Raw genomic sequence first — 13434 nt, 5'->3', positions numbered from 1 at the left:
CAGGCAGCAATTACTTCATCTTCTCTCTGCCAAGTCTACCAACCTACCTAACGGGGACCGCTTGTGCTCCCTCCTCCCACCGTGAAGAACATACCCTCCCCTCTCGGGCGCTGGATGGCATGCCTGCCTGGTGGAAGATTCCCTCTCGCCATTATCTGACCTCTTTTCTGCGTCATGCCTTAGCGTTGGCCTCAAGTAACTCCCCCTCGCGTCCACATCCTCGCCAGCCTCCGCCCTGTATCTTCAGAGTGAAACTCCCCCACCAGTGCTTGTACTTGATCTGCCCACTTTCTCACTTCTCTTTCTCTGTGCACCCCAATCAGATGTTCGTTGCGCTTGTGGAAATGACCATCACATCTGCCACCGATGGCTTCACCTTGCCAAATACAGTATCTGTTCGCAGCGCTCTCTAATTTGACCTCTTGGCCGGATTTGGCAGAGGTGACCATTTCTTCCTGCTTAAAACACCTTCTACTGTTAGCTTCAGCCACATGCTCAGTTTTCCTCCTGTATCGCCGGAACGGCTCCTTTACACCACCTCTAAATACTAACCTGCGCCCAGTGTCTAGTCTGGGCCTTCTTTCCTTCTTCACTTGGGCTCATTCCATAAGCAGTTATGTCTAGTCTCGGTGCTCTAAATACAGTCTGTATGCTGATGACAGAACCATGTGTCTGTCCCACTCTGATCTCTCCCTAGGTCGCCGCACTTGAGCATCTGGCTGCCTTCTCACATCTCCACTTGCATCTCTTAGTGTATCTGAACTAGAGCAGGAACAAAGCAGAATTGTTGGTCCCCCTCCAGGATGTTTTTCCTGTCCCGTCTTCCCCGCTCACCCCGGGGTTCTTCTCACCACCTCCAGGCCATCTGTCAGCAGGTCTTGTTAGCCCCATCTGCTCGTCGGAACCTGAATCCACTTCTCACCACCACGGCTGCTGCCATCTTGATCCAGGCCACCCTCGTCTCTGGCCTAGGTGACTGCCCTGGCCATCCGACCTTTCTCCAGGTCTACCTTCTTGACCACCACTAGAGAAGCCAGAGAGACACTACAAGAAAATCCCTTCACTGCCCTACTGAAAACCCTCTGACAACTTCCCATTGCCATTAGAATAAACTGAAACGCCTTTCAAAAGCCTCCGAGACTTGCAAAGCTTTCTGGACTCATCTGCTACCCCTCTTACCTTGGTCACTGCATTCTGACCACATGGGCCTGCTGGATAGCCCTCGTTTGATGCCAAATGCATTTCTGTCTCGAGCTTTAGCTCTGATTGTTTCCTATGCCTGAACACTCTTCCCCCAGATCTCTTCCCGTGGCTGACTCCTTGTCATTCACTCCCCAGAGCCATCGCTGCAAATGCCGCCTCCTCGGAGCCCCTCATCACTCCATCCAAAGTATTCTGCCCACCCACTTCCTACCCCCAGAGTTATTCTCTACCCCATCACCCTGTTTTATTTTTTCATAAGGCTTACCACCACCTGAAGGTATTTATTTTCCACACTTTTTGATCTCTCTCCTCACTAGACTATAAGGCACAAGGAAGGGCTCTCTGGTCTTTCACTCACCCCTGCATCCCCAGTATATAGCATATAGAGATGCTTAACACACAATTATTAAATAAAAGGTTGAATGAATGAATGAATGAATGGGAAGGCATGAAAACATATAACTACCCCCAGTGATATGAACTGTGGCAGGCAGGACCACTCAAGGAAATGATCCATGAAGACAAATAACTGTGTAATTGCTACATACTGTGTATACATCTTGAAAATGTAAGATTGCGTTTATTGTCCAGATCTTTTTAAAAACTTTCCATTGAACGATTCTTTAAGTTGTACAGTGCTTTACAATTTTCAAAACTTCACACATGTAATTTCATGTATCCCATAATAACCCCTTTTTAAGGGGGATGTAGCCCCTCCCCTTCCATCTCCCCATTAGTAAACATCGGATCTGTCCTCTACTTCTGTGAGTCTGCTTCTTTTTTGTTGTATCCACTAGTTTGCTGTATTTTTTAGCCTTCACATATAAGTGATATCATACAGTATTTGTCCTTCTCTATCTGACTTATTTCACTTGGTATAATGCCTTCCGAGCCCATCTATGTTGCTGCAGATGACAAAATGTTATTCTTCTTTATGGCTCAGTAGTATTCACTGTATTTATACCACATCTTCTTTATCCATTCACCTGTTGATGGACATTTAGGTTGCTCCCATACCTTGGCAATTGTAAATAACACTGCTCTAAACATTGGGGTGCATGCATCTTTTTGAATTAGTGTTTCTGTTTTTTTCAGACATACACCAGAGTGGAGTATTATGGGTCATATGGTAGTCCTGTTTTTAGTTTTTTGAGAAATCTCCACACTGCTTTCCACAGAAGCTGAACCAATTGACATTCCCGCCAATGGCGTACAAGGGTTTTCTTTACATCCTTGCCAACACTTGCTGTTTGTGTCCTTTTGATACTAGCCATTCTGACAGGTATGAGATGTCATCTTACCGTGGTTTGGGTTTGCATTTCCCTGATGATTGGCAATGTTGAGCATCTTTTCATATGCCTGTTGGTCATCTGTATGTCTCCTTTGGGTAAATGTCTGTTCGGTTCTTCTGCCCACTTTTTAATCGAGTTTTTTGGCTTTTTTTGATGTTGAGTTGTATGAGCTGTTTATATATTTTGGATATTAACCCTTTATCAGTCATATTAGTTGAAAATATCTTCCCCCATTCCATAGGTTATCTTTTTGTTTTGTCAATAGTTTTCTTTGCTATGCAAAAGCTTTTAAGTTTAATTAGGCCCCATTGTTTATTTCTGCTTTTGTTCCCTTTGCTTTAGGAGATGGAGCAAAAAAAATTGCTCCATATGGCATGGGTGCAGCCCTAAAAAGACAGAAAGACAAAAAAATATATTGGTGCAATTCTTGTTAGAAATGTTCTGCCTATGTTTTCCTCTAGGAATTTTATAGTATCCAATCTTACATTTAGGTCTTTCATTCATTTTGAGTTTATTTTTGTATATGGTGATAGAGAATGTTCTAATTTCTTTTACAAGTAGCTGTCCAGTTTTCCAAGTACCATTTATTGAAGAGATTGTCTTTTCCCTATTGTATTTTCAGATCTTGACTGTTTAAAGATAGTTAAAGCAAACACTTTTCATACAGGAAAAAAAGTCCTTTCTACGTTTCAGCTCCGTGTGGTTTTTCCAAATTAAGGCTCATATCTCACTTCTCACCTCCATTTCTGTCTTATACAACATATTCTTCACAAAAACAATAACAAATGAATAGTTGGAATGATCTGTATCTTTGAGATGCTATAGTTACGTGATGTTTTGCACTTTGTTAACTGCAAGACAATTGTTTTCAAGACTTCTATGGACACCCCGATAGTCACCTCAAAATTAGTAAATGTATTTTAAGAAAATTATCAAAGACTATCATATAGTTTAGGTCTTCTTTTATTTTACAGTCAGGGTTACGAGGGCGTAATTTACACATAGTAAAATGCACGCCTTTTATATATACCGGTCCATGAATTGGGGTGATACAGTCATGTGACCTCCACCACAGTCAAGTTACGGACCATCTCCGTCACCTCAGAGTTCTCTCCTGTGTCTTGGTAATCAGCCGCCTTCCACCGTCCCCTGTCCACCACTGATTTGTTTTCTGTTCCTTTAGGTTTTTTCCTTTTCCAGAATGGAATCATATCGTATATATACTTCTGATGTTTTGGATAATGCTTTTGATATTCATTCGCACTGCATGCCTCAGTAGCTTGTTCCTTTTTATTGCTGAGTCGTATTTCATTACGGGACTGCAGTATGCTTTGTTTGCTCCTTTATATCTTTCTGTTCTGACTATATTTTGAGATATTATATCCAGAAATAGGGTTTTCTGAAAGACAGCTCGGGTTCACTAAATACATATTTATTGAGCTTCTTCGATGTGCTTATGGATTTTAAGGTGAATAAGATTCGGCTTTCTTTTGAAGGGGAAATAACAGGGCAGGTAAAAGAACGGAGTGTGAACTTTCTGTTATTTTTAGAAAGGCTCTGAGGGCAAGTTTACTGAAAGCTCTTTGAAACATAATTACATAGGCTCTCACAAATCTATTTTTTGGTTCTCTTCACACACTTTATTGTGTGTTCAATTTCTCAGTTAAAATCGCAAGATGGAATAATACGGTAATTCAGGACACAAACTTTAGACCCAGAGTAGCATGGATGAATTACAGTGTTCGCTGTTCGCTGCTTCTTAGATGCTGTGGACTTTGCTGTTAGTTCTTCCCATAACAGCAGCCCCTATTCTTGTGGGAAATGTGCCCTCACACTCTGATTCTTGTGGAAGCCACCATCGTCAGGCACTGACCCCGTGTGTTCTAAACCTGCTTGATTTCCTTGCTTAGCTCTCCCTTCTCCTCCCACCACATTTGCACTCGGACACCCGACCACTCAGTGTTTGTTTTGTGATTCAGAAATAATAGAGCTAGTGTTTTGAATGTTTACTCTATGCCAGGAACTTTGCTAAAGCTTTTAATACATTACCTTATATAACCTTAGGTAATCGCAATGCAGTTATTGCCATTATCCCCATTTTTCACCCTAGAAGTCAAACGTTTAGAGATGTTTGTGAAAGGCACATGGCTGGTACTTCCACATGGTAGTAGAGCCAGCTCCTTCCAAAGCTCTTGCTGTCAGAAGCCAAAATCCCACTAACAACGTAGACGTGTCGGGTAGGGCCTCCGGTCTCCTGCTCCGTGGGTGGGGATGGAGGTGGTATTCAACGTCCTGTTTTACCTCCACTGTGTTTTTGCTTTCCTGGCATCGTGGATTCTGAGTCTCGTTAAATACCGGGTAGTTTTCACTCCTATTTTTAGTGCTTTCGGCAGTGCACAGAGCGCCACAACCTTGTCATCATAGCCTTGAGGGCTTTGATATGATATTTATCTCTTTCAAAATAGACATGACCCATCTAATCTTACTGTCTGTGGTTTGAATGTCTCTTTTAAAAAAAAATTATTGAAATATAGTTGATTTACAACGTTGTGTTAATTTCTGCCATACAGCAAAATGACTCAGTTTTACATACATGTATTCTTTTTCGTATGCTTTTCCATTATGTTTTATCATAGAATATTGAATATCGTTCCCTGTGCTATACAGTAGGACCTTGTTCATCCATCCTGTATGTAATAGTTTGCCTTGCTAATCCCCCAAACTGCCAGTTCTCCCCTCCTCCATCCCCGCTTCCCCTTAGCAGCCACAAGTTGTTCTCACCATCTACGAGTCTGTTTTTGTTTCATAGCCATGGTGCTATGTATCAGATTTTAGATTCCACACATAAGACCCCTTGACCTTTCTGCCACGTCAGGTTGCAGTGAAAAGAGGACTATCCCTAGAGAGTGACCCCTCACAAGAGACTGAATCTGCCAGTGCCTTAATCTTGGACTTTGAGAATTTTAGAAACAAATTTCTATTGTTTGTAAGCCACCCAGTTCATGTGATTTTGTTACAGCAGCCCAGACAGACTAAGACATACACTTGGAGCAGTGTTGTTCAAACTCAAGGACGCAACTCATCAGTGAGTTGTGAAATCAATGTGTTATGTTGTGACCAGCATTTTAAAAACAGGAGGGAAAAAAAGAATGGAAAATATCAGAATGTATCATATATATTAGGGATTAATAGTTTTGTGAAACTTTTGTTTCAATTGTGTATGTATGTGTTGCAATGTAAAATATTTTCTGACTGTAAGTAAGGGTCAAACAAGTTTGAAAAGACCATCCTAAAGGAGCCTCCTCTTTGGAATGTCTTCAATTCTATCTCAAGGGAAGATCGTTTTTCATTCTTCCTTCTGTGGCTCAACTAAACCACAAATACTGGCATTTGCTAGATTTCACAGTTGAGTAATTGTCTACAGAATTGAAGAAGAGCCTGTAAGTGTCCTAGATCTATGGTAATTTATGATATCAAAAAGCATTTCATCTCAGGTGGAAAATTATTGACCATCTTCTGCAAAGTGCTTAGAACATTTCTTATCCCCAAAGATAATGTACTCCATTAGGTTTTTCCACCACTAACTCCATATTCCAGGGAGAGGGACTCTGATGGCCCAGCTTAGAAGCAGTGTTAGCCTGGGTCCAGTCATTAATGGCAGAGGTGGGTAAGAGTTAAGGGCTCACACAGTCTAGTGCCAATAAGCTGGGGCTATAGATGGGGTGGACAGTTAAATCTATGCCTTCTACGAGAATGTGGAGGAAAAGGAATCTTTTCTTCTTTCTTTCTTTCTTTCTTCTTGGCCATGCTGTGCAATGGCCTTGATGTGCTTAAGTCCCAGACCAGGGATTGAACTGGGGCTTCAGCAGTGAAAGCACCGAATTCTAACCACTAGACCACCAGGGAACTCCCCTCATACACTGTTCGTGGGAATGTAAATTTGTGCAGCCACTGTGGAAAACAGTGTAGTGGTTTCCCAAAAAGCTAAAAATACAACTATAATATAATCCAGCAATTCCACTCCTGGATGTATATTAAAAAACAAACAAACCCCAAAACACTAATTCGAAAAAACACATGCACCCCAAGATTCATAACAAGGTTTGTAATTGTCAAGGTAAGGAAATAACCTAAGTGAAAGACAAATACTGCATGATATCACTTATATGTGGAATCTAAAACATAGCAAACTAGTGACTATAACAAAAAAGAAGCAGACGCAGAGAACAAAGTTGTAGTTACCAGTGGGGAATGGGAATGGGAGAGGGGCAAGATAAGGGTAAGGGGTTGAGAGGTACAAAGTATTATATATAAAATAAGCTATAAGAATAGATTGTACAACTTGGGAACTATGGCTAATATTTTATAATAACTGTAAATGGAGTATGAGTTAAAAATTGTGACTCACATATCATACATCTGTAACATATAATATTGTACATCAATGATATTTCAGTTTTCAAAAAATAAAAAAAAGCCTCAAAACCGTGCCTACTAGGAGTTCCTATTGTGGCCCAGTGGAAACGAATCTGCCTAGAATCAATTAGGACTTGGGTTTGATCCCTGGCCTTGCTCATTGGGTGGGGGATCTGGCATTGCCATGAGCTGTGGTGTAGGTCACAGACAAGGCCCGGATCCAGCATTGCTGTGGCTGTGGTGTAGGCCAGCAGCTGTAGCTTAGATTCACCCCCTAGCCTGGGAACCTGCCTATGCCACAGGTACAGCCCTAAAGAGAAAAACCAAAAAAACAAAAACTATGCCTACGAAAGTTAGCATCTGTGTAACTTTTTTCTCCGTTTGTTGAAGATACTCTATGTCAACATTTGGTCACTGGTCCAGTTATTAGGATCATTCTAATGCAGAAACCTCTGAGGCTAAACGAATCACCCTACACTTGATTTAACTTGTTGTCAAGAGCATGAGTGATGATCATTGTACAACCATAAATGTAATTAGTTCATTTAGTAATAAAAAAAAAGAGCATGAGTAATTAGGGGCTTTCACAAACTGTCTGGTCCCACCAAGTCCCACAGGGGAAAGGTCCAAGAATCTCTAAATAAAAGGACTAGAGGCTAAACAGCAGGACCCCAGGGAGCTAACTCTAGAGCTCTGAGGCCCAAAATCAGATAACACCTAGGCCCTAACCTCTGCCCATAAATTCCATAAACCAAGGCTTATCCAGCTTCCCACTGATTAGGTCTTAAATCCTTCTGAAAAGACAGTTCCGCCTTATCATTCGCATCTTAGCCGTTTGTCTCGTCTGTGCCTTTTAAGTGACTACCAGACATTGAGCTGCTTCCTGAGGACACGCTGAAGGATGCATAGACTTAGCCCCTCTCCTGATGCAACTGTCCATCTTCTCTGTTGCCTGAGACTCTTACATGCGTCTCCTGCTTTTGTTCTCTACCCCAGTCCTCACTCATGGGCCTCCTTCTTCCTGAAATCCTTGCTGACTTAGTCCTCAACCACTCTGAAGAGTCACCCAGCAAGGGTGAAAAGAAGAATTATGCTGTGTCTTTCCTAAAAGAAGAAGCATTTTTCTTGCCTATCAGAAATGCAAGAAAAGGGAGTTCCTATTGTGGCTCAGCAGAAACAAACCCGACTACTATGCATGAGGATGCAGGTTCGACCCCTGGCCTCACTCAGTGGGTTAAGGATCAAGTGTTGCCGTGAGCTGTGATGTAGGTCACAGACGGGGATTGGATCCCGCGTTGCTGTGGCTGTGGTATAGGCCAGCAGCTGTAGCCCTGATTCAACCCCTAGCCCAGGAACTTCCATACGCCATAAGTGAGGCCCTTAAAAAAAAATAGCCCTAGGAACTATATCTAGTCACTCTTGATGGAGCATGATAATGTGAGAAAAAAGCATGTATATATGAATGTGCCTGGTCACCTTGCTGTACAGTATAAAACTGATAGAACACTGTAAACCAGCTATAATGGGAAAAAAATAAAATCATTTTAAAAAATGCAAAAAAAAAAACCCACCAACAAAAAAATGAAAACATTCTTAGGAGTAGCTGAAATACACATCAAGCTTTTTATTTGCTATAGGAGAGCACCAGGTTAGCTTATGGAAACTTAATTTCAGAAACTTCTTCCTTAACCTATTAACTATTTCATTCAATCCTTAATCCTCTCATCCAGGTCCTAACAAGACAGAAATATTTTGGGTCCAACAATAGCAGCTAGGAGAGTGGTGTTACCAGCCAGGGAGGTATTGAATATACAAATATTTCGGTGTATGGTAAGGCTGCTGACTTACGAGATGTCTCTAAAGTAACTTATTATGGTCAATAACTAAGCCACATATACTCGAGAGTGATGTTTTAAATAAATTAGGGTGGGTTCATGGTTTTTTTCTGTAATCAAACATTCAAAATAATATATTTTTGAACCCTTCTTAAATATATGCCAGGTATTATGGTAGGCACTGAGCACACAGCACTGAGCAGTCAGACCGTTGAAAAGGTTGTCCGTATTCACCGTATATAATTCCTCTCCTTCTTTTCTAAACCTACTGTAATAAAGCGTTTCAGACACAATCCCTCTGACACTGGTTTTGTCAGGATCACCGGAAACTGATGTCTCCATGTTAAATCCCAGCGTCAATCCCCCATTACTTGAGATAGCAGCAGCATTTCACACAGTTGCTCACTCCCTGCTCCTTGAAATGTTTTCTTCGCTTGACTTCAGAGACATTGCACCCTCTTGGTGTTCTTTCTTCTGTCCTCTCAGTTCCCCTGAGGTCACTAGGCCAGATCAAAAAGTACATGCAAACCACTTGACTGAAGTGCTGGACAGCTTTAAAAGGGAGTTATAGAATCATTCCTTTAATGCCTTCCATTCTTCAGTAAGGTATAATTTGTAAACAGGAAAATGTGCATGTCTGATATTTAATACGTGTATATACCAGTGTAAATAACACTCAGATCAAGATATCACCCCAGAAAGTCCCATTGTGCCCCTTTCTAGCCACCCCAACCCGAAGAAAACCAATCTTCTACATTCTGTCATCAAAGAGGAGTTTGCTTATACTTGAAATGCCATATAAAGGGAGTAATGCAGTTTGTACCGTTTGTGTCATGTTTGGTGTTTGGCTCCATCCATGTGGTTGCAGGTATCGGTAGTTTGTCCTGCTTCATTGCCGAGTAGTATTCCACTGGGTGACCGTGATACAGTTGTTTCCTTGCTCTTATTGGCCAGGTAGGTTGTTTTCTGATTTGGGCTTCTGTAAATAAAGCTCCTAAAAACAGTTGCCTTTTTGCTGATAGACACTTTTCTCTTGAGTGTCTGAAAGTGGAATTGCTGGGTTATAAGGTAGGTGTGTGTTTACCTTTATTTTAAAAACTGCCAAGCATGGAGCTCCCATTGTGGCACAGCGGAATGAATCCGACTAGGAACCATGAGGTTACGGGTTTGATCCCTGGCCTTGCTCAGTGGGTTAAGGATCTGGCGTTGCTGTGAGCTGTGGTGTAGGTCATAGAGGTGGCTCGGATCTGGCACTGCTGTGGCTGTGGTGTAGGCCAGCAGTTGCAGCTCCGATTGGACCCCTAGCCTGGGAACCTCCATATGCCACAGGTGCGGCCCTAAAAAGACAAAAGACATAATCAAACAAACAAACAAACAAATAAATAAATAAAAAGTAAATAAAAACCGCCACACACTTTCCTCAAGCAGTTTGAACCACTTGACATTCCCGCCAGCATCACACGGTAGTTGCGACTGTTCCCCCTTCTTGCCACCGTGTATTAATGGAGCGGGCAGGGCCTCCTTTCTGTCCCACCAGCCGGTCCCCTCAATCTCCTTGTGAACGACTGAGCTGAAGGGCTAGAACTTTCCAAGGGAGTTATGGAGTCAGTCTTCAAATCTGAGTCCTACTGGTGGGTGTAGAGTGGGATTTCACTGTGGTTTGAATTTGAATTTTTCTGATGACGAGTGATGTTTGGCACTTTCAGGATTTAGGCCATTTCAATATCTTCTTCGTGAAATGGTGGTTTAAAATCTTGCCTATGTTTATAGTTTTGTTTTTCACTTTTTGGTGTTGAGTTGTAGGACTCTGAATATGAGTTTTCAGGTATATGCACAATGAATATTTCCTCCTGGTTTGCAGTTTGCCTTTTTACTTTTTTTTTTTTTTCCGGCCACACCCACAGCATGCAGAAATCTCCCTGGCCAGGGATGGAACCTGTACCACAGCAGCCATTCGAGCCACAGCTGTGACAACACTTCATCCTTAACCCACTGAACCACCATGGGACTCCCCTTTTTTACTTTCTTAATGATATATTTTAACAAGTTGAAGTTTTAAATTTTGATAAAGTCAAACATCCGATTCTTCATTTATGGTTAATACTTTATGTGCTCTGCCAAGAATGCTTTGTCTGTGCCAAGGGACTGTGTGGTTTTTCGCGTGTGTTTTAGCTTAGAAGACTTAGTGTGTGGGTTTTCACGTTTAATTCTACAATGCTGATTCAGGGACTGTCAGTGCCTCGGGTCACAGCAGCTGCTGCCTAACCTGTCTCTGGGCTTCCATCCTCACTCTTCCTCTTGTCCCTTCTCAACCAGCAGCCAGAGTTCCCCTTTATAAACAGGATTCAGCTCAGTCATTCCTCTGACTGAAAACTCTAGTGACTTTCCATTTCATTCATGATAAAAGCCAATTTTTTTTTTTTTGTCTTTTTAGGGCTTCACCCACGGCATATGGAGGTTTCCAGGCTAGGGGTCGAATCGGAGCTGTAGCCACCGGCCTACACCAGAGCCACAGCAACTCGGGATTCAAGCCTCGTCTGCAACCTACACCACAGCTCACAGCAACGCCAGATCCTTAACCCACTGAGCAAGGCCTGGAATTGAACCCGCAACCTCATGGTTCCTAGTTGGATTCGTCGTTAACCACTGCTCCAGGATGGGAACTCCGAGCCAAATCTTTCTATTTGTTTATTTTTTATGTGTTTGTTGCTTGTCCTCCTTCACTAGAACATAAGCTCTGTGGGGGCGGTAGCACTGTCTGTCTCATGCACAGCTGATTTTCTAGTAGGTAGAACAATAGAGGCCACAAAATAGACACACAATAAATGTTCATTTAAATTGGCTATTTCTTTATTCTGCAAGTAGGTTGAGAGAAGGTGGGGAGAGGAGGGGAAATCCTCTTTTCCTCTGTGGTATAGAGCATAAAGTGTTTGGCCGCTAGAAACACATGGGACAGGAATTTCAGAAAGGTAATGAATCATTCTAGAGTCTTCTCTCATTGTTCAAATGGTGTGCTTCTTTCTTCTCTCTCTCTCTCTCTTTTTTTTTTTTTTTTTTTTTTTTTTTTTTTGCTACACGCACAACATGTAGGAGTTCCTGGGCCAGGGATTGAACCTGTGCCACAGCAGTGACAATGCTGGATCTTTAACCTGCTGAGCCATCAGGGAACTCCAGGTGTGCTTTTTTCTTAAAAAATCAATAGTTGAAAGCTTTATCGAGTTTACCCTAATTTTTCTTTGACCCACCTTTCCTACTTTCATTTGGATTGATAAAGGTTTACAAATTCTCACAAAAAAAAAAAAAGAAAGCTTTATCGTTTTGATGCTGATGAATGTTTCCTAAAAAGTAACTTTATGGAAGAAAGAATTTGATTGTTTACCTTGATAGATAGAACTGGCTTTCAAAAACACCAGTCTCACATCTTTTACAATTCTGGCCTAGAATTGATTTCCCTTAATTCACTGCTTTTGTTTTTTGTTTTCCTCCCTCTCTTTAAAGGATCTGCTCTATCTGGCCCTGAAAAAAACAGGACCAAACTCAGAAAAGCGTAAGTATGAATGCTTGCTTTCATTCATTCATGTGGCCTCTCGTTATAGTGGCAAGTGAGTCCTCACATGTGCCCATGCCACACGCCTATCTCTGTTTCGCTTCACTGAAGCCGAGATGTTTCACAAGAATTAAATTCACGTTTTGGGAGTTCCCATCATGGCTCAGTGGTTAATGAATCCAACTAGAAACCATGAGGTTGCGAGTTCGATCCCTGGCCTTGCTCAATGGGTTAAGAATCCGGCGTTGCTGTGGTTGTGGTGTAGGCCAGCGCCTACAGCTCTAATTAGACCCCTAGCCTGGGAACCTCCATATGCCACAGGAGCGGCCCTAGAAAAGGCAAAAAGACAAAAAAAAAAAAAAATCATGTTTTGGTATCCATGCTTCTCTCTCTTTTTCCCATGAGCAGTCTATGGCTTTTGCGAGGCATATTTTTCTTAAATGTGTTTGTCATTTTCTACACTTGAACAAAAAGCTCTATTCAAAGTATAGCTGGATAAAATTTATTTTCTTGCTCAACTTTTTTAAATGATGCTTTCTTAAAATGACTCATAAACATTTTTCATTAATTCATTTTTATTGGCTCACATATATACCACTCCTCCACGATGTTGCTATGAACTAAATATGAATTTATGAAGGTGATAAAAGGAGTCATTAAACCAAGAACAACTTCTGACAGATGAAAGCACTGTTAATTATTTTTCCTTAGAGAAATGCACACATATGCATAACAACACAGCTTTTGGAAACCAGATGAACGTGCTGGACATGCTGAACCAGTTCTAGTCTATTCCAAAAGTAGAAAGCAACATGTGTGAGTCATTTCTGAGGCATTTCAGAAAGCCAAATATGTTTCTGTGGAATATCACATGTTAATAACTTCATGCAAGCTTTTGTTTAGCCTTTTTGCAAAGACCTAAATGCCATTTACAAGTGTGAGTAAAGAACCAAAATGGGAGGAGTTCCCATAGTGATACAGCGGAAACGAATCAGACCAGAAACCATGAGGTTGTGGGTTCGATCCCTGGCCTCGCTCAGTGGGTTACAGATCTGGCGTTGCTGAGAGCTGTGGTGTAAGTCGCAGACACGGCTCAGATCTGGTGTGGCTGTGGCTGTCACTGTGGCTACAGCTCCGACTG

The 13434-nt window shown here is 41.8% G+C and overlaps 1 protein-coding gene across 1 annotated transcript in view; it reads left to right on the top strand.

Annotated features, from left to right (window-relative positions):
* Positions 1 to 13434, top strand: part of CCDC18 (coiled-coil domain containing 18) — a 167013-nt gene that overhangs the window by 131303 nt on the left and 22276 nt on the right. The window contains exon 30 of the mRNA XM_085023994.1: positions 12245 to 12362. Coding sequence (XP_084880120.1) covers positions 12245 to 12266 — 22 coding nt within the window. The 3' untranslated portion in view covers positions 12267 to 12362. The remainder of the gene's footprint in view (positions 1 to 12244; positions 12363 to 13434) is intronic.

The sequence above is a fragment of the Sus scrofa genome, chromosome 4 (genome assembly GCF_054392235.1).
Source record: "Sus scrofa isolate SSC_HxYL_T2T_F1_AM1 chromosome 4, Sscrofa_HxYL_maternal_Yorkshire_Landrace_v2.0, whole genome shotgun sequence".
Lineage (NCBI taxonomy): Eukaryota > Metazoa > Chordata > Mammalia > Artiodactyla > Suidae > Sus > Sus scrofa.
This window is presented reverse-complemented; position numbering and strand designations above follow the sequence as displayed.